Source organism: Aplidium turbinatum, chromosome 1 (genome assembly GCF_918807975.1).
Source record: "Aplidium turbinatum chromosome 1, kaAplTurb1.1, whole genome shotgun sequence".
Taxonomy (NCBI): domain Eukaryota; kingdom Metazoa; phylum Chordata; class Ascidiacea; order Aplousobranchia; family Polyclinidae; genus Aplidium; species Aplidium turbinatum.
Window position 1 is genome coordinate 26,901,988 of NC_137472.1, and position 22,469 is coordinate 26,924,456.

Here is a 22,469-nt window from a genome sequence, read left to right on the forward strand (position 1 = left end):
GTAATAGGTTTGGTTAGGTAGGAAATCACAAAAAACCACCCCAAAAAAAATTGAGCAAAAAATATGAATGTTTAGGGGTCCCTCCGCCTCCCCGAAAATGTCCGAGCCCCATTTTTCCTTAAAATTGCATAACTTCTAAACCGCTTGAGGTAGAAACTTCGTTTTTGGCTCTAAGGACTCAGAAGACACATGTTCCTATCTGCTCTAAGAGGAATGTGTTCTTTAAAGTGTTGAGAAAAACAGTTATGAGCCAAAATATGATTTTCAGGGCATTTGAGACTTTGAAAAATCATAGTACCGGTAACTGCCTAATCATGCATATTTTAAAAACAAATGTTTAGTTGCAGAGTAACTTGTGTTGAAAGGTGTTGTGTATACTATATATAAGTAAACAAAGTAACTGTGGGAAAATATCAAAATAAATGTTAATATTCTAAATTATCCCAAATCGGGGTCATTCTACAGGAAAACATCTTTAGCTCAGGAATGCATTTAAGTTAAAATACAAAAAAAAATTCAGGTGTATGTTTATGAAATGCATGTGTCAGCTCAGTAACAAAATGAAAAGAACAACGTTAACTAGCAACATACAGTAGCCTAATCCAATTTAGTTCCTAAACTGAGAGAGGAACCTGCTAAAGAATATTGTATGAACACAAACAAACACTGAAGGAATCGTAATGAACACTGTAAACAGCTAAAACTGCTAGCGAACACTGAATGCAACAAATTCACATCACAATTGTGATACCTTCAAGAAAACATAAAGATACACTGTATCTAGAAATCAAGTGAGCCACATCGCGCAAAGTCATGAAGAGAAATAGGCAGTTACCAGACTCAGCAGGAATATACGATTATAACGGTTGGGTATATTTCACATGAGCATAGCGAGGCGCAAGCTCGATAGATACACTATCCTGTGAATCAGACAAATGGCTTACAATGAATTCAGGTCTACAGTCATGGACGTGACATAAGATCTTATGGAGTCGTCAATTTGCTTCATCATGCTGCTTGGTATTGCATCGTCACTGTCTTTAACTTTTCTGTTCTGAAGGCATTGCGTTACATTCCCGATTAACCGTTCATTAGGCATTTGATTGTTTTTGAATGATAGCCAGTCTCTTTTCTCACCAGTTGTATCACAGTTGTGATGTGAATTTGTTGCATTCAGTGTTCGCTAGCAGTTTTAGCTGTTTACAGTGTTCATTATGATTCCTTCAGTGTTTGTTTGTGTTCATTCAATATTCTTTAGCAGGTTCCTCTCTCAGTTTAAAAACTAAATTGGATTAGGCTACTGTATGTTGCTAGTTAACGTTGTTCTTTTCATTTTGTTACTGAGCTGACACATGCATTTCATAAACATACACCTGAATTTTTTTTTGTATTTTAACTTAAATGCATTCCTGAGCTAAAGATGTTTTCCTGTAGAATGACCCCAATTTGGGATAATTTAGAATATTCACATTTATTTTGATATTTTTCCACAGTTACTTTGTTTACTTATATATAGTATACACAACACCTTTCAACACAAGTTACTCTGCAACTAAACATTTGTTTTTAAAATATGCATGATTAGGCAGTTACCGGTACTATGATTTTTCAAAGTCTCAAATGCCCTGAAAATCATATTTTGGCTCATAACTGTTTTTCTCAACACTTTAAAGAACACATTCCTCTTAGAGCAGATAGGAACATGTGTCTTCTGAGTCTTTAGAGCCAAAAACGAAGTTTCTACCTCAAGCGGTTTAGAAGTTATGCAATTTTAAGGAAAAATGGGGCTCGGACATTTTCGGGGAGGCGGAGGGACCTCTAAACATTGATATTTTTTGCTCAAATTTTTTTTTAGGTGGTTTTATGTGATTTCCCACCTAGCCAAACCTACCGTATTACTTGTATTTTTTAAAAATTGACCTCAAAACGCAACGGCCTATAATGGCTAGGTGATAATAGCTGTCGTTAATGCAGGCAATATCTGCGGCCAAGACCATTAAACATTTTTTTTATCGGTTTTCGATTTAATTCTGAAACATTGGAAACAAAACAATGCGTTCTGTTGAATCATAATTGATCTCACAGCGGGAAGACCTCGTTGAAAATGCCGCGTCTAATTTAGCTGGTTTACTTAATATTGCCGTGAATAGTTATGTGACTATTCCAGCAGCGTAAGTTATTCTACGATCTACTTTAGAATTTCCTTACCGTATGTCAATGCCAATAGGTCTTAGATAAACCATCGGATCATAATGGTAGTGTCGGGAATAAGCTATTCGACTTATACAAGGGAAAAGGAAATATCACCGATTTTCAGTTCAAAAGTAGGGGTGCGCTTTATACACGAGAACGACCTATACTCAGTGGCGCCGCCGGACCTTCAACAATGGGAGGGGGGCAAAATATTGACAGTGCAAGACAGTAGCGTAGTCAGGAATTTTAAAAGGGGAATGTTGACGGCCGGCGGGCGAAGCCCGATGGCGTGTTCGCCGAAAGCAACACTTAGCGGCGGGGGGTCTGGGTGGCCTTCCCCAGAAAATTTTGAAAAATTATTTTCAGTTTGGTGCATTCTGAGAGCATTTTCAACAAAATTGTGGGTGTGAATATTCCTGTAAAATGGTGCTGTCCGGTGGCATAGCAAAAGGATAAGATCATGTTTTCTTCGGCATTTCTCGGAAATAAAGCCAAGTCTCTATATTTTCTTGTTGCTAGTTCCAGGCTGAGATATTTGAATGTTTGGTATTGGCAAAACTCGCTCTTTTAATGCAGTTTCGTTTAAAATTAGACAAACTTTGTTTTAGAGACATAGGTTGATTGCTTTTTTTTGCGGGATTATTACAGTTTTATTATTTATCAATTTTCTCCTAGGTTGATCCAAAAAGCGATCTTATTCCGGTAAGTCACTAACTTTTATGCTTTAAAGTCAACCCAAAGTTTAGAAAATGTAACGTCATAGACGTCATGCATCTTGATGAGTGCCAAACAAAAAGCTTTGAGACAATGAAGTTACTTTATTTCTGATATATTCAAGTTTTGTATAACGAATAGCTGTTTAGACGTTAATCTAGATCGAACAAGCGATCTCAGCAGTTACAGATGGCTTGCATCCTTGCACAGTTTGACAAGAAATTACATCATAGGCTAAAGCTTTTCTTGCAAATAATGTATTAACATCCGTAAATTCAATTTGAAAGGTTGAAACCCACAAAACCCCCTTCCTTGGCTACGCCACTGGTGCAAGACATGCAAGACAGTAATATATTATTTAATTTCTCTTGTTTTTTACTGCTATTGTCTACTGCAATATAGCCTACCAAAAGTCCCACCATTTTGACATGTCTGATCTGTTGAAAAAATAAAATTTAAAATAAATCACAGTTTGATTCCGTATGGGACTTGCAACTGCAATGGCTAGCGAAATTCTGCGTAGCTTTTTTCCAGATTGAAAAACCATTTTTTACAAATGCACCTTCTGATTATCCAACAGTCTGTTAGTTAAATATGCCTCATGATTTTGACTAGTCTGTTAGTTGACAGAGAAATTATCGAATACTGTACTGAAACGCTGTGAAAACAAGAACCAAGGAAGAGACAATCTGCTGAACAGCCGGTAACAATTGTTACGTGACAGCCCCGCGTGACAGGCAGCAGGCGAAGTACGTGAATAGAATCACAATATCGTAATAATAACAGCAGCAAGAAGAGTAAGTTTAAAATAAATGAGAAAGCTTTTACCCCAGCTGCCCCGCCTGCCCCCCTCTGCCGGCGCCACTGCCTATACTCGAGTATATATAATTTATATATATACCGGTACGGTAGTGCAGGAGTGTAGGCTATATAGATGAGGGTATATTGATAAGTGTATGAGATGTATATATTTTCACAATATATACATCAATACAGTGCTTATTGAAGCAAAACATGGGTGACAGTTTTGAAAATTGCATTTTTTCTTTAAACTATATTCAGGTAATTGTTCGTTGTGTCGTAGTTTCAACTCGATAAAGTTTGTTAAAATCGATTTCATGTTTGAAGTCACAAAAAATCCAACCGACGTTTGGATAACTCGTGAAATGAGAAGAAACATTCAACCTCGCATTCGCTTTTTCGCTACCACGCGTTTTGACTTTGAAGTTGCTCCTCACGCGCGGAAGATCAGCACTAAGCAGTGTGCGACTGTGAGCGTACGTGCCGTGCGCATCTCAGTAATAATTCACGTTCCAGAGAAAGCCATGCGATCAGCTGCTGTTTTGCGGGCAAGAGCAGCTTAGGCTGTTGTTCGCTTTCGGCATTCTTTAAGTCCGTTTTAATGATCTAAATCTCCTTCGCGAAGTATTTTATCTTTGAAACACCACTCGTAATAGCCATTTCTGTTGCCCCTCAACCATGAATTTACGGTGGGCGCCGCCCCCCCCCCCCCCCCCCCCCCGGAAGTCGGCGCGTATGATGGCCACAACACAGTGATTTTTTCTGAATAAGTCTCTTGCGCAAGAATCTGTTTTGAGTTCTAAAAATTCATCCTGCAATTTATCAGGAAATTTTTCCACCAACAGTGTGAATGGATGTCGTATCAAATCAGTTCATCGTCATAAATTTAAGGAAAATATCGAATGGATTCCAGTATGCTGTGAGATGTTGCAAAATCATTTCTTTTTCAAACTCTGGAAGAACTTGTTCTTTGCCGTCAATAACCAGCACTTAACCAGCAATAACTTCTCTTTCAATTATTATCAACCTTGCTGGTGAAAGCTTCCAAAGCATCTTTAAAAGCTGAACGGTATTGGCATCTGCTCCTGTTAGGGCAACCCAAGCCAAGTCGAAAGGTAAAAGCCAGACAAAATGTAGTCTCCCCGACCACAGTAGGAGAGCCTTCTAGTCCTTCTCTTAATGACAGTGACATAATCACTCTCTTCCAACCTGCCTTGAGCCAGCAGGGAAGAAGCACGGCTTGTAAAATCACATGACAATATCATAGGCGCCGGGTTTTGAAAATCGCCGGGGGGGCAAACTTTCCAGCCGACTGATTGCTTACATTCAAAATGCTGATGTTTGTTTGCGTCTATATGCGATTGTATATTGCCAAGCTTTATAGTGTAGGCTCAGGCCTCGAAATTCACGGCGGACATCGGACATGTCCTCCGTCACAGCATGTGATGTCCGCGGGAAGTACCATCTAGATCGGTCATATTTGTCCGCCGAGAAATAACACAGGAACTAGCGATGCAAATCGTCATTGCATAGCACAAACAATTGTTGCGATAATATAATTTCCAGCGCATTCTAGAAAATGTGAATGCTGTATCCCTTAGCTTCTATTCAAGGAGGAAAACTTTCGATTTTTACGCTGCTTCAACGATTGATGACATTGAATCAACGTAACAAAGGTGAATTCTTGGCTAAGAATCGATAGGAGTACAGGTACTTCTACAGTACACTAATCACGCGAAATTTAGTTCAACTTTTACGTCACAATGTCTGGCTTTGATCTCCGAGTAATAATGATACGGCAAGGTTGGTTACAAAATTAGATTATACGAGTAGGCTATTACAGCAAGATGCAACAAAATTTGTTAAGTTTTAGTATTACAGTAAGCGCAAGTCGTTGGTCTATCACAGTAAGCGCAAGTCGTTGGTCTAATGAAAGCCTTCTAAAACCGTAGTTATAGTTCTGAAATGGCGAAGAATTATTATCAAGATAAAGTGATTAAGCATGACGATCGACGGCTAAAGCTGGTGTGTCAGCCGTGATACTTAATTTGTCCGCCGAGATAGCTGCTCGGACCGGACACGTTTGTCCGCCGTCAACAAAAACGAATTTCGAGGCCTGTAGGCTACTTCGAATTATATGCTGGTCACTTTGAACTTAAGCTCTTAATACGCGTAGATACTAAACTGAGCAAACCGCACCTCGTTATTGACACTCCCAAGAAAAAACTAAGCAGAAGAAATCAAGAAAAACGTTTTTCCATCATTGTTATGCTTCAGCGGCACCATGATGGCGTTTATCATCTACCGTACTTTTTTTCTTTTGTTATCTTCGGAGCAGCGCTCTTGTTGCAACAAGTAGATCTTTTAATTGAGATTAATCCGCAATGAAGGTCAAATTAACGCAAATCTGAACTTAGAAACATTTGATTTAAGATTTTTTTTAAATATTTTGCGGGGGGGCAGCCACCCCGAGCTAAAATCACGGGGGGGCGGCGCCCCCCCGCTTCCCTGGAGTCGGCGCCTATGCATGACATCATTATGTCAATGGCTCATGGATGCAAATAGCCCATGTTGATGCGCAATCTGCTTCAAACGGAGATGGTGATTGAATGTATACTGTATGATGTATATTGGTGTTTTTCCCTTGCATTTTCAGATTTAGTTTATTCAATGCATCAAACCTTTTGACAGCCAAATAAGCAAGGCATCTAATCCATCTTTTATCATTCAGCAATGAAACAAATTCCAATTTTCTTTGAAGTTCAAAAAATAATTTAAGCTCGTCTCTGAGTTCAAACACTCGCTTGGTTACGTTTCCTCTTGAAAGCCATCGAGCATTTGCATGAAACAGAAGTAGGCCTACTTGATGGTCTACATCAGGGGTGGGCAAAGTTGTTAAAAGAAGGAGCCGCTTGCGGATAAACTATAAAGACCGGCGAGCCGCAAAATCAGTTGACACAAAATACATAACAGCAATAACAACACAATGAATGTTTATCCATATCAGTTTTGTACTTGACTCGCTAATCTCTGAAAATTTGGACGATAAGTTGTTGATGCTGTGCGAATTCTTCCAAGTGTTCATATGTCAAGGTTGCACGATGTTTTGAATTAAAAAAGTTATAAATTCTTATAAAAATGAATAAATAAATTCTGGTGCTACTTCTAAGCTTCAATTAATTTGCTGCTTAGCGACTTTATGAAACTTCCAATAGTTGCTGACCGAACGCAAAATGAGCGAGGAGAGACACAATGTTGCTTTTGCAACGTCACAATTCTATTGTTTAACAATGGCTACAGTAAAAGAGAGACTCCTTTTTGATCTTTGTATTGGGTGCAATGTGCAAATTAGATTTTGAAGAAAGTGTAAGTAACAAATTTTAATTTTTACAAACCGATTTTCTCGCCTCTGTCAATGTGCGCACATGGCTCGAACCATGCCTGCCATACCTTAGGTACGCCACTGCTTGGTTGAGTTCGCGAGAGAACATATTTATAAAATATAAACTTAATTTTTTTGTAGTAAGATTGAATACAAGAGCCACAAACTTTATGTTGAAGAGCCGCATGCGGCTTGCGAGCCGCAGTTTGCTCACAGTTGGTCTACATCCACGTCAGTCTACAGTTGCTTAAATAATCGAGAGTGAATCTATTGATAACTTTCTCTTTAACGCTCTAGCCTAGGCAAACTTACTAGGCTTAAAAGCTAAAAAGGTTGAACCAAATTTCCCCCTGCAAATTGCAAAATTCCCCCCTAGTGGGGAATTCCCCCCCGGTTGGGAACCACTGCCTTAGGGTAACACTGGACAGGTCATTGAAGTACCATCACAATATTCAGTCACCACGCAACAACCTAACTGCGCTTCACCTTGCTGATGCGTCTGGCGGGAAGAAGTTGTTGTGTGTTTGCTGACACCTTGCGCACAACAATTTACTCTATTACTGGATTTTGAATTAGTTTAACTCATATGTTTTTTCATATAACTGCAGACAGTGCACACCGTTTCGGCCTTCTGGCCTCCTCAGTGCAGTAGGTACAATGGCATGGCACAAACACTGGTATGGCCATGGAGATATAAGGGTGTCTCAAAAAAATGTACACAAAAATAATTTGAAAAAAGAGTTCCAAAAACATCTTTTTCTGGGAAATAACATTGTTTTTTTTTTCATTTCAGAAAGCCTAAAGTTTGTGTTGCGATAGATTAAAAGTTAGGAAAATGCCGCAGTTAAGCCTTATTCAAAGAACAAAAATCATTGAGTTTTGGCACCAAACGAAATCAGTGGTCCAGGTCCAACGAAGGTATCGTGGATTTTTCAACACAGCAGCTGCACCAAATCGAAGAACAATTGGCAGAACAGTTTCTAAATTTTCCACCGTGGGGACTGTGTGTAATTTGAACAAAGGACACAGTGGTAGAAGAAGAAGTGCTCGTTCAGTGGAACATGTGGATGCTGTAAGGCACTTCGTTGCGCGGAGCCCACGAAAATCTATTCGCCGTCTCTCTGCAGAAACTGACATTCATCGTTGTTCTGTGCAACGCATCCTAAGGGCTAACTTCCATCTCTTTCCCTACAAAATTCAGTCACAGAGCGAACTAACACCCCAACAAGAGGCAAAGAGACTTGAATTTGCTAGGTGGTTTCCAGGAAAATTGGAGACAGATGATTTGTTTCTTAGGAAACTTCACATGTCAGATGAATGTCATGCTCATCTTTCGGGAAAAGTGAACACACAGAACTTTCGATACTGGAGGACAGAGAATACAGGCGATGAACTGATCGATGAAAGTCCTAGATCTGTACTCAAGTTGACAATGTGGGCAGCAATTGGCTGGCACGGTATCATTGGACCTTACTTTTTCGAGGAAGACGATGGCAGAACAGCCACAGTGAACCAGGACAAGTATCGTCAAATGATTCAAGAGTTCTACCTTCCAGAGTTACGTCGGAAAGCTCGGAGACGGAACAACGAGATTCGAATGACGACACAGTGGTTTCAACAAGATGGAGCTCCACCACACACAGCAAGAGCTACACGAGAATTCCTACGAACGAAGTTTCCTGGACGTCTGATCTCTCTGCATGAAGACACTGAATGGCCTCCCCATTCACCAGATTTGACGCCCCCAGATTTCTTTCTCTGGGGCTTTTTGAGGGACCTTAATTATTCGAATCCCAAGCCAAGAGACCTCAAACAACTTAAGGCAAACATTCGACGAGAAATGCAGAACATTCCAGTGGAAACATTCCCAAGTGTGATGAACAATGTAGCAGCAAGGATGCAGGCTGTCATTGGGAAACGAGGAAGTTACATTGATCATGTGGTGTAAAAAAGTAAAAGATTAAAATCTCCAAATGGAAAGACTGAGCTAACAACTGTGCATTGGGAAAAAAAACTTACTTGCTTCAGCATGGTCCAGCAGATAAAGTCTGAAAATATTAATTGGTTTTTTTTTTTGATTGATTGATTTGTTTATCTGTTTGATTGGTTTATCTGTGTCATTGATATACTTTGGTGTACATTATTTTGAGACACCCTGTATACTTCCATGTGACATTTTCCCATTTGTGGTACGTTACGTAAGTTCCAAAAATGGCACTACTGCCAACCTTGTCAAAGTACTCAAACTGCAAGCAGTGAGCTTTGCGCAATGCACAGCAAGGTGCCTCCAGTAAAGTGCTCACTGCTCAATCGGGGTAAGCCAAGAGCGTCTATAACTGCAGACAGTGCACACCGTTTCGGCCTTCTGGCTTTCTCAGTGCAGTAGGTACACCTTACCCATTTCAACGATGTATAACTTTTTTCAGATATGTGGAAAGAAAGCTGTTGTACTTGGGCGAAGCAACATTGTGGGCACTCCCGTTGCCGAGTTACTTAAATGGCATCACGCCACTGTTACCATCTGCCACTCCAAGTCTCAAAATCTTGAGTCGCTTGTCAAACTAGCAGACATCTTGGTTGTTGCTGTGAGACAACCTGAAGTGAGAAAATTTCTTGTACACTTAACTGACGATGCATGTTATTGTTGTAAACTGCCTGTAGTTAGAAACAAGCATGTACGTACAATAATATCCAAGCTCCCGTCCGATGGTTTAGGTTTTATATCAAGTGGACCGGAGGGCAAGGAAGCCAATCTTCACCTTCAGGCATGCCTGGTGTTCTGCCAAAGGCACAGCCACATACTCCCGACCTTGTCTCCCACCACTCAGCTACACAGCCGATAGAAACAGTTGTATGCATGACGGGCATTCGCATGCTTCGTTGCATTGCATGAAAATTTTAAATCTCCAAACAAATTAAACCATTTAAAAACCCAATTGCATTATTCGGTTAACCACCTGAAAATGGACAAGCAATTGAAAGATACTGTACAGTGTACACGACTTAATGACGCAATACATGAATGCCCGCTGCATAAAGTCGTGTATCCGAAAAGAAATCCCAACAGCGTAAAATTGTGAAGTACGTGATGGCTACAAAAAAAATAACCCAACAAATGTAGTGCGGTCGTTTTATGGGATTGTTTTTTTGTGTCATCCTGTGTGGTTTCCCATGGTGCGTTTTTTATGTGGTTGCTTTCAGCGGAATCCTCGAAACCAACTGTCAGCTCCAAAAATTATAAACACAGTGTTTGCAATGTGAAAGATCTATTTTGCTTGATATCAAACTCACTTCAGTTCTTGTTCAATTGACCTTGGCTTTACACTCAAATTACCTACATGAAATGCAGTTTAAACATTGTTGCTGTCAGTAAACGGTATCTCCGACCATTGTCTACGTCTACGATATAACTTCTTACGACGGATGATGGCAACGTTTTAAAAGATTTGGCTTCTCCAGTTTGGAATTCTGTGTATCGGTACCGTTAGGCAAATTGTTTAAATTGTCGTTCAGATGGTAAAAGGAAGTTGGTTAAAACCAGGGTGTGTGGTTTTGGATTGCGGTATCAACGCGATTGCGGACCCCACCAAGAAGTCCGGGACAAGGCTCGTGGGTGATGTGGACTTCAAGGAAGCGTTTGAGGTAATGGTTCTTGAATAGACAAAAATAAAAAAATTGACGACAGCAGATTTTAATCAAATCACTGAAGAGTAATTGATATTTTCTCTTTTCTTTTACATCCTCTCCAGGAAACAAATGTTTGATTTAACGCAATTAGCATAATTAATTAATTATGCATGTTCATCCACTACTAGGTTGCTTCCTGGATCAGTCCCGTGCCGGGAGGAGTTGGTCCAATGACGGTTGCTATGCTGATGCAGAACACAGTGGAGGCAGCTAAGACAGACTTCGATAAGCGACGAAATATTCGTTGGAATCTAAGGTTTGTCAAGTTCACAAAGTTCCTTTCGCCACTGCAATATGGGGTTGTTCAAACATTCGTCGTCTTAGTGAGACAATGGCTGAAGCTTAGCCATGTTGAGGTCAATTGTCAGCAAATAGGTTTGCATTGGTTGAGTTTGCTGTTGTATGAAAACCTACACCACTTGTGATCGAAACGTTGTTTGAACAAACGTTGGAAAAGACAAAGTGATGATTGCACGACTTGAGCGAACTCGTCTTTGTTTGAATTTGATTCTATTTGTACAATTTAAGAGCAAAAGAGCGTAACTATAATTGTTTTTGTCAATTGAGCCACAAAAGTTTTAGAAGGAAAATCTGCTTCTTAACTTTGCAAAGGGTAAAACAAAATTTCAATAATTTTTTTAAATTTATTATTGTTTGAATTGTTTCAGGTGTCTGCCTTTAACCTTGCGTAGACCCGTTCCAAGCGACATAGAAATTGCCACTGCTCAGAGACCCAAGGACATCAGCGATTTGGCGGCAGAGATCGGCTTGTACCAAAACGAAGTCAATTTATATGGGAAGAAGAAAGCGAAAGTATCGCTGTCTGTTTTGGATCGATTACGTCATGTTGAAAACGGAAACTACGTGGTTGTCACTGGTCAGTGTCGATGGCACTGTTTATTTAAATTGGCATGATGTGTCTACTGTCTAGTGCAACGGTGGGCAAACTGCGGCTCTTCAACATAAATTTTGTGGCTCTTGTATTGAATCGTAATATTACAAAAAAATTAAGATTATACTTTATAAATATATTATCTCGGACTGTCAACCAAGCAGTGGCGTACCTAGGGTATAGCAGGTATGGCTCGAGCCATGGGCGCCACATTGATAGGGGCGCAAAAATCGGTTGGTAGCCTATAAGTTAAAATTTGTTACTTAGCCTACACTGTCTTCAAAACCTAATTTGCGGCCAATACAATACAAAGATCAAAAAAGAGTCCCTCTTTTACTGTAACCATTGTTAAAACAATGGAATTGTGACTTTGCAAAAGCAACATTGTGCTTCTCCTGGCTCGTTTTGAGTTCAGTCAGCAACAATTGGAAGTTTAGTAAAGTCGCTATAAGCAGAGATTAGTTGAAGCTTAGAAGTAGTATCAGAACTTACTTATTCATTTCTATAAGAATTTATAACTTTGTAAAATCAAAACATCGTGCAACCTTGACAAATGAACACTTGGAAGAATTAATTCGCACAGCATTAACAACTTATCGTCCAAATTTTCAGAGATTAGTGAGTCAAGTACAAAACTCATATGGATAAACAATCATTGTGTTTTTATTGCTGTTATGTTATGTCAACTGATTTTGCGGCTCGCTGGTATTTATGGTTTATCCGCGAGCGACTCTTTCTTTGAACAACTTTGCCCACCCCTGGTCTAGTGTATATACTAGGTATGCACATTGCACAACTCAAAGCGATACAAGAACGGCGACAGAAAAAAAGTATGTTTCGCGGGCTGCATGTTAGCGTTGTTGTAACTTTTATATTATGGGTTGTTACACCACTTGGCATGCAACAACTCCACAAGTGCTTCAACTCAGCAAGTACATTTTAGCTACTTCCAACTTCCAAGTCAACAAATGAGATTTACTTGCTTGGTCATCACTGTCTTGTTAAACTGATTTTTTTGACTTGTCACATGCCAAGCTTTGGCTTGCTAAGTTGTTGCTTACTCAGTTTCATCATTTGTCAGCTTCAGCCGCTTGCTGAAATGTTGCTTGCTCCGTTGTCACTTACTCAACTGCCATATGCTCACTGCTCAGTTAGTCGATGGTCGTGTCCAGGCTTAAGATGGTGGTTGAAGATTTAGATTAAGCGGACGGAAGGCAAGGAAGCCAATCTTCTTGTCCACCTTCAGGCATTTCTTTAAGTGTCTTTCCAAAGACACAGCCACATGCTCTTGAGCGGTGTTGAACAGGCGCCCTTTCGAGTGCCCTCCCAGGGTTCCCACCACTCGGCTATGCTCAGTTCGCAACTGTTGACTTGTAGGAGACTCATATAATATGACCGTATTGACAGTACACTTTTCTCTTGGCATGACACTTTTAATACCTTACTCTAATTAGACCGTAAAATCGCTTTTTTAAACTTTTGTTGACCAGGTATCACCCCGACTCCATTAGGGGAAGGAAAAAGTACGACCACTATAGGCTTGGTACAAGCGTTAGGCGCGGAATTGCAACGGAATGTCTTTGCCTGCGTTCGTCAGCCTTCACAGGTATAGCTAGTGTCACTTGATTAAGAAAACTGGATTATATAAAAGGAGTGATCTGCACGTTGTAGTAGTAATAGTAGTCCAACAATTTTAATCCAATAAAATCCTCTTGTTTGTCATGCCGAAAATCTTTAGTTCACATCGTCATCATATTGATATTTGTAAGTTTTGTGTTTAGCACGCTATATTTTTATTGAAAGAAACCACCCTGACCGCTTTTCCCACCAGGGTCCAACATTCGGAATCAAAGGCGGCGCGGCAGGTGGAGGTTATTCCCAAGTGATCCCGATGGACGAGTTCAATCTTCACCTGACGGGGGACATCCACGCCATCACGGCGGCTAACAATCTCCTTGCAGCAGCCGTTGATGCGAGGATCTTCCACGAGTCCACTCAGAAGGATGCAGCTCTATTCAATCGACTGGTTCCTAGCAAGAAAGGAGTTCGAAAGTTTTCGGACATTCAGGTATCCACCATGGGTTGGTGAACCGGAACAATATATTGTATTTCTTGTCAACACTCTTTCATCGAAAGGAAAGTAAATGTACGCTGGTTTTTTTTTTCGCTGAGACTTTTCGGTCATTTGTCCGAAATGACTTGAAAAAATTCGGTCATTTTTTATTTATTTCGGTCATTTTTGATCATATTTTTTCTTTTTTTCACATTTTTTAGTCATTTCACATTTTCTGGTCACATTTTTTCGGACATTTTGACCGAATTGACTATATTTTTTTCGGACATTTTGCTAAAAAATCGATCAATGACCGAAGAAAAACCCCCAGAATGTACTACATGAAATATGTCAAAACTCCAAACAATATCAAGTTTTGAATGAACTTGTTTTGGTTTAAACAAAATATGGGAGGACCTTTGTTATTTGTTCTAAACATTTAAATGATATGAAAAAAACGAAATTTTTGGCTTTTCTGGAAACCTAGGAAAAGTAGGTTGCAAGCTTGTAGTATATTTCGGCTTCTTTGGTGAAATCAATCGCATTAAAGCAAAACAATTTCCACTCTCATCACCATGCCGAAATAAATTCATTGCTAGTAAGTTGTGGTAAGTCAATGAGCTAATGAGAAGCCATAACATCAACACATCTATATATTTTTTGCATAAGTAACCTTCTGAAAAGATCACATTAATATATTGAAACTCTCCAAGGTCCGGAGGCTGGAGAGGCTTGGGATTGCGGAGAGGGATCCTGAGAAGTTGACCGAGGATGAAAAGAGGAAGTTCTCCCGGTTAAACATGGATCCTGACGCGGTGACGTGGCAGAGAGTGATCGATACCAACGACAGGTTCCTTCGCAAGATCACGATCGGTCAGTCGCCAACAGAGAAGGGGAGAAAGCGAGTCGCTCAATTTGATATTGCTGTCGCCAGTGAGGTAAGTGTGATTGGTTGTTGAGGCTCACCATTTTTATGTTGATTCAACGTCAATAGCTAAATAGCACAAACTTGTGAAAATAATATGTCACTGCATAGAAAAAATGCTTAAATCAAAACTATTTGTGAAAACGGTTAAGTTCTGTGGTTGTAGAAAATTTTAGAGCCGCGTGCATTATGTTGGGTCAATAAAATGTTTGATAGTTAAAATTGATCACTTTGTCAGCTTCCCTTCTTTAGTGGTATGTTTAATTTTTGTTTTTGAAATCAGTAAGCCGCCTGTCCATGGCTATGCTGAGATCGTTGTTGATTATAATTTAGTTTACTGTCTCATGAACTGTGAAACGATTTTAGTAGCTTTAGTTTCTCTGTATTTGCAGACAATCCTTCAACGTGCGCCTTGTAGCGTACTGCTTGCTGCATTATCTTAAACGCTGTACGTGACTTGCTTCTTCGTACGCAAGAAGCGTCTTTCTAATGTTTACCTGATTTTGACCTAGTTAACCTAGTTCATTTTTAAGCTGTGTCATCCCGATGATTTTGCGTCATTGTGTTGCAGGTAATGGCTGTGTTAGCCTTAACTACCGACATGCAAGATATGCGAGATAAACTTGGCAAGATGGTGGTGGCTACAAGCACTGAAGGGGAGCCCGTTTCTGCTGACGATATTGGCGTCACAGGTAAGGAGGGACATTATGGTTCCACAGTTTAACCTGTGTATTTCGTTTGAAAAGGTTGACTTCCTCAACTTCGAACTTTCAGTAATGAGACGTTCTTGTTAGCTGCCATCATAAAACAAAGCGATCATTATAGCAACACGCACGTCAAGACAGTCGTCTAATTCAGTATTGGAGATCGTTGACCAGTGGGACGATTTACCAGTGAGACACTGCCATTTTCTTGAACCCTGGTGAACGTAAATGACGCGTGTGGAACCGAGATACTGGTCAATGTTGTTTAGCGTAGTTTGATGGCAAATTTTTTTGTAGTTCAAGAATCACATCAAAAAGAGTTTTTTTCACTCATTGACAAGAGTGGTGAACTGGTCAGATTTATTTCGTATTTTTGGTTCAACCGTAACTTTGTATGAAGTAGTTTTAGATTGAGTTAATCCTTATAAATTGCACTTTCATTAAGCAAAAACTGCAAAGTTTATTTTTTCCAGTTTCAAAATGGGGTTCAGGCACCGGTGGAACGTTTTATTCAAGTACCTGTGGGACAGTATAAACATATAATCACAATATGATGGTGTTAACAAAACCTTGGGACATTATTTTAGTCAATGGGACATTTAAGCAACTCCATTACAGTGTATTCTGTTTTGTTTCAGTAGTGTTTGTTTTATACGTTTGAGAGTTTTGTTGAGTTAATCCATTAAAAAACTATTTATTTGAATGTTTTTTTATGTACAGTGTCGAAAAATGCCTTGTAATTCGCAAATGCGAGCATGAAAGCGGTAAAGTCTGTTCTGTATTTGCAACCAGTTTCTTGTTGCACTAAATGCATTTTTGAAGTATTCCACTGCTCCCTTAAGTTAGGTACGACTGGTACACTAGTCGTTAAAACTTAGTAGTTAAAAGCGGTAGTTAAAACTTAAATATAAACGTCAGACTTAAAAATATTAAATCTTTTTGTTGAAATGTTTTGAAGATAAACAGACATAACTCAGCAACAACACTACATTTAACATTATAAAAACAATAAGCGAACGTTTCGGCTAGTCATACAGCCCCTAAATTGTCGGCGTTGTGATGCTAGTTAAAAGTTAAACCTACAATGAGGTTTTGTTTTGAAACGCCGCCAGACCTTGAATTGTTGTACAGTTATAGTTATATTACAAAAGTTAGAGTTTTGGTCCAAAAATTTCATTCTCTTTCAGGTGCTTTAACTGTTTTAATGAGAGACGCCATTGAGCCGAATTTGATGCAAACCTTGGAAGGCACTCCTGTCTTTGTCCATGCCGGACCATTTGCAAATATTGCGCATGGAAACTCTTCAATCCTGGCAGACAAAATAGCACTTAAATTAGTAGGTAAGTATTTCCAAATTCTGTTTTGCCACTTCGAAGCACCACATTATGTATTGACATGCCACAACAAGGTCACATACACAAAAATAGCGAGGCCCTCTATTGAGCCCTATCAACATATCTAAGTACAACTTACTATAAAAATAACCATTGAAATTGTTCTGTTTTTGCTTCATACAACTCAGGTCCATCTCGCAGTAACTACTCCATTGCAAACCTAGAAGTGAAGAATTTTATTAAAAATGGTTACCGCAATATAAGTGCACTAAAAATGCTAAGGTGAGACCAAACAAAATGGAAAATGGTTGGAACACAGCAACAGGCCTGAATGTAATTTGAAAGAACGTAGGTGCAAAGTTAAGTAAAACTGTAAACAAACTTTCAAGACTGAACTTTACAACTTACACCAGACAAAAGGGGAGAATAGATATTGCTCCATTCAAAGAGCAAATAGATTATGTTGCGTGTTTGAGTTAAATAAAACGTGCAAGGCAAATCTAGTTCAAAACAATAGACCAACTGCAAGCGCATACTGGTAATTGCTTGTTCAAAGAGAGACTGTGTCGTTTGATTTTATATACACAACTTCAAGGCATGTGGTGGGCAAGTTTGATTTCTTTTTCGATGTAATTCTCTATTACTCCACTGAAATATTGCTTTTGCTTTTCACTCTAACAGGCATCTCAGCGTGTCTAACTGACTAGTCATTGTTGTTTTGTCACTTTTGTGTATACATTAAAACTATGCATTTTGAAAATACTTAAATATCTATCTATACGATTCAACTTTTCTCGTTTCCCGTACTGCCAGGGTTGGACGCCAGCAAATGTCTATTTTGTCTAATGGCATTTCCCCATGCCACCCGGTTCTGAGAATCGACCGACCGGGTGGGTGGCATGGAGATACTGAGTTAATCTTTTTTCTCAATAGCGAAAAGATTTGTTTAAAAAAACTTAATCATAACCAGTGACGTTTTCGTTGATCACAACTGTAGCGTAATTAAAAAAAAACACAAATATTCACCAATGCAGGGTGTAGCTATACCCGGTGGCTGTTTTTTTTTTATATGAAAAATTCCGTTTTTTTTTCTTAAAAAAGAACTTGGCAAGATCTGAAAAACTAGTGTTGCAAGATGAGTAATTTTGCTCCAAATTGAGAAAACTTCAAAGCTGTTCAGGGTTCAAGAAAAAAAATTATAACAACATCTGTGATGAAACAAAGCTTTTTCTAAAAACTTTCAACAGTGTTAGTTTCAAAAACTAATCAAATAAATGCGGCAAAGTTTGGGTGTTCATCGGGATTGTTATCTTTTCTGGCATTTATTTTGTTGTGACTATTCATAAAATAGAAAAAAAAGTTCTTGTTACAATTTACTGGCTTAGCAACCGGCAACACTGCATAGGAGCATTATTTTTCTTATGACTGATATTGCATATAATGGTCAACTTATTCTTAAACCAATAAATAATTTCGGTAAATTTTTTTGCTATTATCACGTGATAACACAGTTTTGCCCATAACCCAGGGCTGGCTGGGTTTTATACAACCTTGCTTTAACAGACATGAGTTTGACAGTGATTGCTTTAGGTTTAACTACGTTTTGTTCTGCTGCCTGAACGCGGTACTTTCAATGTTAATTGCAGGTCCAGACGGATTTGTGGTGACAGAAGCAGGATTCGGGGCAGACATTGGAATGGAAAAGTTCTTCGACATCAAGTGCAGACGATCAGGGCTTGTACCAAGTGTCGTCGTTCTTGTTGCTACAGTGCGTGCCATTAAGATGCATGGGGGAGGTCCTACTGTGGTAGCTGGTATGCCGTTAGCCAAGGAATATTGTGAGGTATTTGATCCGATTTCGCTTTCGTGGTTAATTGCGATTGTGTTATATAATTGCAAGCACTTCCATTTTATGACAAAGCAAACGCATACGACGGTGAAGTTGAATGCAAGATGACCGGATGCTTAAAGTGACCGCAATAGTTGCTTTCTTTGCCTTCTCGTTCAATACTTCATGCAACACATACAAGTCTGGTTAAAAAACCCTCTAAAGATGTAAAATTTACCATTCAAAAAAATGGACAAATCTTTATCACAAAGTCGACGGATAGAATAATTTTGACGACGCTCTTTGACATGTGGTGTGAACACATTAACAGACTAATTTCGTTCTGATTTTCACTTGAGGCATTGTAACTGCACTTTTCCTGTTTAAAATTTAGGTTGACCTCACCAATAATCCATAAAATGTGACCTAATGCTCGCAACTCCGGGCAATTTTCAAGGTGCCTCAGTGCATTTTGCGCCTGCTTTGCAAAATGCTAAGGATGGCACTGAATGAAGCACTGTTGAAGTAGTTGCAAAGTAGGAATTTATTATTTGTTGCATTTTCAAATTTTCAGGAGAACTTACATTTGCTTGAAAAGGGATTTTCAAACCCACGCAAGCAAATCGAAAATGCAAAGTTTTTTGGAATACCGGTTGTATTTGCCTTAAATCGGTTTGTCACGGACACAGACACCGAAGTTGAATTGGCCCTGAAACTGGCCAAAGAATGCGGCGCCTTGGAAGCAGTCTGTGCAACTCATTGGTAAGAGATCCAACAATTAAAAAATTTACATCGTATCATTTTTTCCTGTCGATGGCTGTGACTTCCTTGTGGGCCTATTTAATTAATAAAAATCTTGCTAGCAATTTTGTTGCCTGCGACAATGTGCATTGTACAAGTACACACGTATAGCAATATAACATTCTTAATTTCACCTTTCCACTATTAAGTTTTTATTGTCAGTTCGTGTTTTTGAAGCTTTTAAAAACTTCCCATGCTTTAATGTGGGTTCATACAAGAAGACTACGTGTGGTTCATGATGTTTATTGATTTGATACCTCGGTTTGATCAATTGCGTGGTTGCTACATTTGTCGATGTCAAGAATATGAAACAGCGAACTCCATTGTCATGACTAATTGACTATAGTATTGTCATTGCATATATTTGCTTCAAGTGGTATAGCTGCCAGCTTTTGAACATATTTTTAAACATCTCATAGACTAGTTTCTACTTCGTGAAAAATGTCATTCCGGTGTCTACATATGTGATTGGCGCTTTCATTGAAACCAGAGCCTCAGATCATGCATTAACTCCCAGGTCCGATGGTGGGAAGGGCGCGGTGGATCTTGCCAATGCTGTTGTGCAAGCATCGGAAGCTGCCAGTGACTTCAACTACCTCTATCCGCTTGCTATCCCCATCTTCGATAAGATCGAGACGATTGCGAAGAAGATCTACGGTGCTGACGGCATCGAGTTGTTGCCAGAAGCTCAAGCTAAAGTCGATCTTTATACAAGACAGGTATGCAGACATTGTGGTGCTAGAGCAGGCGTGTGCAAATGTTTTTACCTGCCTGCCAAATATCAGATTTTGTGTTACGTATCGTTTTCTTATTGAAGTAATTTATATGTTCGAGACGCATTTGCAATTAATTGCAAAACGATAAATAAATCGATAAAAGGTGTAAAAACTCGGCCATATTTAGCGCCAACAAATCTCGAGTTTCAACTGCAGTGCGATACAATAAATTCAATTTAGCTGCTAACTTTGCATCCCAGAATTATTAAGTAGAACCAATTCTTGCAAATCGCTTGAAATTTACATTGAAATCGATTTTGATTACATCGAAGTTTATGATAATCTATTCTAAAATGAGATGCGATTGTTGCTTGCCTCTTCAACGTCTGTGGCCAACAGTTAAGAAGGATTCTAAACTATTGGCTGGCTAATATCCGTAACAACATTTCACTTTTTAATTGCGCTAAATTGTTTGATTGACAATATTGTTATTGAACAAGTAGGAATCGAATCACTTGTTAATCATCTATTGCTTGACAAGTTGTAAACTCTTCACAAGTTTGTGTTTGAATCGTCATTTTTTTTTAAACAAGTTGTTTTTAGCTCAAGCGTCCGGTATCAATGTTCTAAAAGTGACAAGGTTGCCGGACCCATGTTTTGAAAATTAAATGAATGCTACCGCAACCCCACCCACCACTACCGGGCTGACATGCTCTATCATTTGTGTTGTACTTTTAATATTATACCGAAATACCGGGTATCACGCGAGATGACCTGAAGATGGTGTGTCGCTGGTAGCACATGCCTGGACTAGAATTAGCTTGTTGAGTAATGCTTTTTTATTATTGTTTTATTCTGGCAACTTTAACTTGGTTTGTAATGTGATTTGAGCTGTCTTAGCTAGACCCGCTGACGGTTCAACTAATATAACCAAGATGATTGTTGGCAACTCGTAATCCGCTGAGAGGTTTATCGTAATATGGCCTGGGTTTTTTGTGTCCATTGTGACAACATACAGTACACTGCGACTCACAGATACAGCACAATAGACAGCTGGAAGCAGCGAAGGGACATGAAGTCAACGAGTCAGCTGCTTCTAGTTAGTTTGGCGTGTCATTAGTTAACTGTCTTGTGCGTGCTCTGGAGCGGTAGTAAACCGACGAACGTCGCTCATGCATTCTAATCACCCTGGCTTGGCCACTTCACCAGCATGTTCGTAATGTATGTAATTGAAGACTTGTGCTGTCACAAAACTGGACTTTCACAGAGGTAAATTTTTCTCTTTAGGGGTTTGACAAGCTGCCAATCTGCATGGCCAAGACACACTTATCCTTATCTCACAAGCCCGAACTGAAGGGAGCCCCACAGGGATTCGTGCTGCCAATTCGCGACATTCGTGCGAGCGTCGGTGCTGGGTTTCTCTATCCGTTAGTGGGCACTATGAGCACCATGCCTGGACTACCTACCCGTCCCTGCTTTTACGACATTGATCTCGACCCTGTGACTTCGGAAGTTAAGGGGTTATTTTAGTTTAGTCGGTATTTTAGTCTCGTTACGCAATCATGGAAAGGTAGTTGTGATCGATAAAGGTTGTTTTTATCTTGTCTCAACATTGTTGTACTCAACAACAACATCGACACTGCCATAAACAGCGCCCTGCGCACAGTGACCGGATGCCTGCGTCCCACACCATTGGACAATCTCCCCATTCTCGCTGGCATCCAACCTGCTGAGCTTCGTCGCGAAGAAGCCACTCTGTCCCTCGGTCGACGGGCACTGGAGCCTAATCATCTTCTCCACCACAAGATCTCTGCCTTCCCAAACGGGCACCCCCGCCGACTGAAATCAAGACACCCATTCGTGCCAGCCGCTCAACTTCTGATCAACGAAGCTGATGAACAAGACATCTCTGCGGCTACTTGGGCGGACCATAAATGGAATTCTGAATGGAGGTCAAGCACCACCAGACTCCATTCATTCATCCCCGACGCCGACACACGCCCAATCGGCCTGACACTACAGAGACAGGCGTGGGTGCGCCTCAACCGTCTCCGTACGGGCGTCGGCCTTTTCCGCTCAACCATGCACCAATGGGGAATGGCTTCTTCCTCCTCCTGTGAATGTGGTGCCGAGGAACAGACCGCAGACCACATCATCAATGACTGTACCATCTTCAAGCCACCTAACGGAGTGGAAGGTCTGCGCGTCATGGATGATGAAACTAAAGACTGGCTGCTCTCTAGCAGCCTTCCAGTGTAGTCCGGGAACATCGTGAATCTGGGGTGGTAAAAGGATAGACCCTCGGCCCCAGAAGCTCAGACGACGACGACGACGACGACGATTGTTGTACGCAACATAGTATCAACGTAAAAAGTGCTATCTTTTAATTTGTTTGAAATTGTGTGGGTGTTCACATTAAATTTTGACGTTGAAGCAGCA

At 39.9% G+C, this 22,469-nt stretch overlaps 1 protein-coding gene across 1 annotated transcript in view; it reads left to right on the forward strand.

Annotated features, from left to right (window-relative positions):
* LOC145768631 (C-1-tetrahydrofolate synthase, cytoplasmic-like) overlaps nt 1-22,469 on the forward strand; it is a 37,380-nt gene extending 14,911 nt beyond the window's left edge. Inside the window, exons 4-16 of the mRNA XM_082580181.1 lie at nt 9,517-9,690; nt 10,604-10,732; nt 10,906-11,033; nt 11,446-11,654; nt 13,160-13,275; nt 13,501-13,737; nt 14,436-14,660; nt 15,219-15,339; nt 16,539-16,691; nt 18,332-18,528; nt 19,088-19,275; nt 19,832-20,033; nt 21,318-22,469. Coding sequence (XP_082436307.1) covers nt 9,517-9,690; nt 10,604-10,732; nt 10,906-11,033; nt 11,446-11,654; nt 13,160-13,275; nt 13,501-13,737; nt 14,436-14,660; nt 15,219-15,339; nt 16,539-16,691; nt 18,332-18,528; nt 19,088-19,275; nt 19,832-20,033; nt 21,318-21,560 — 2,322 coding nt within the window. The 3' untranslated portion in view covers nt 21,561-22,469. The remainder of the gene's footprint in view (nt 1-9,516; nt 9,691-10,603; nt 10,733-10,905; nt 11,034-11,445; nt 11,655-13,159; nt 13,276-13,500; nt 13,738-14,435; nt 14,661-15,218; nt 15,340-16,538; nt 16,692-18,331; nt 18,529-19,087; nt 19,276-19,831; nt 20,034-21,317) is intronic.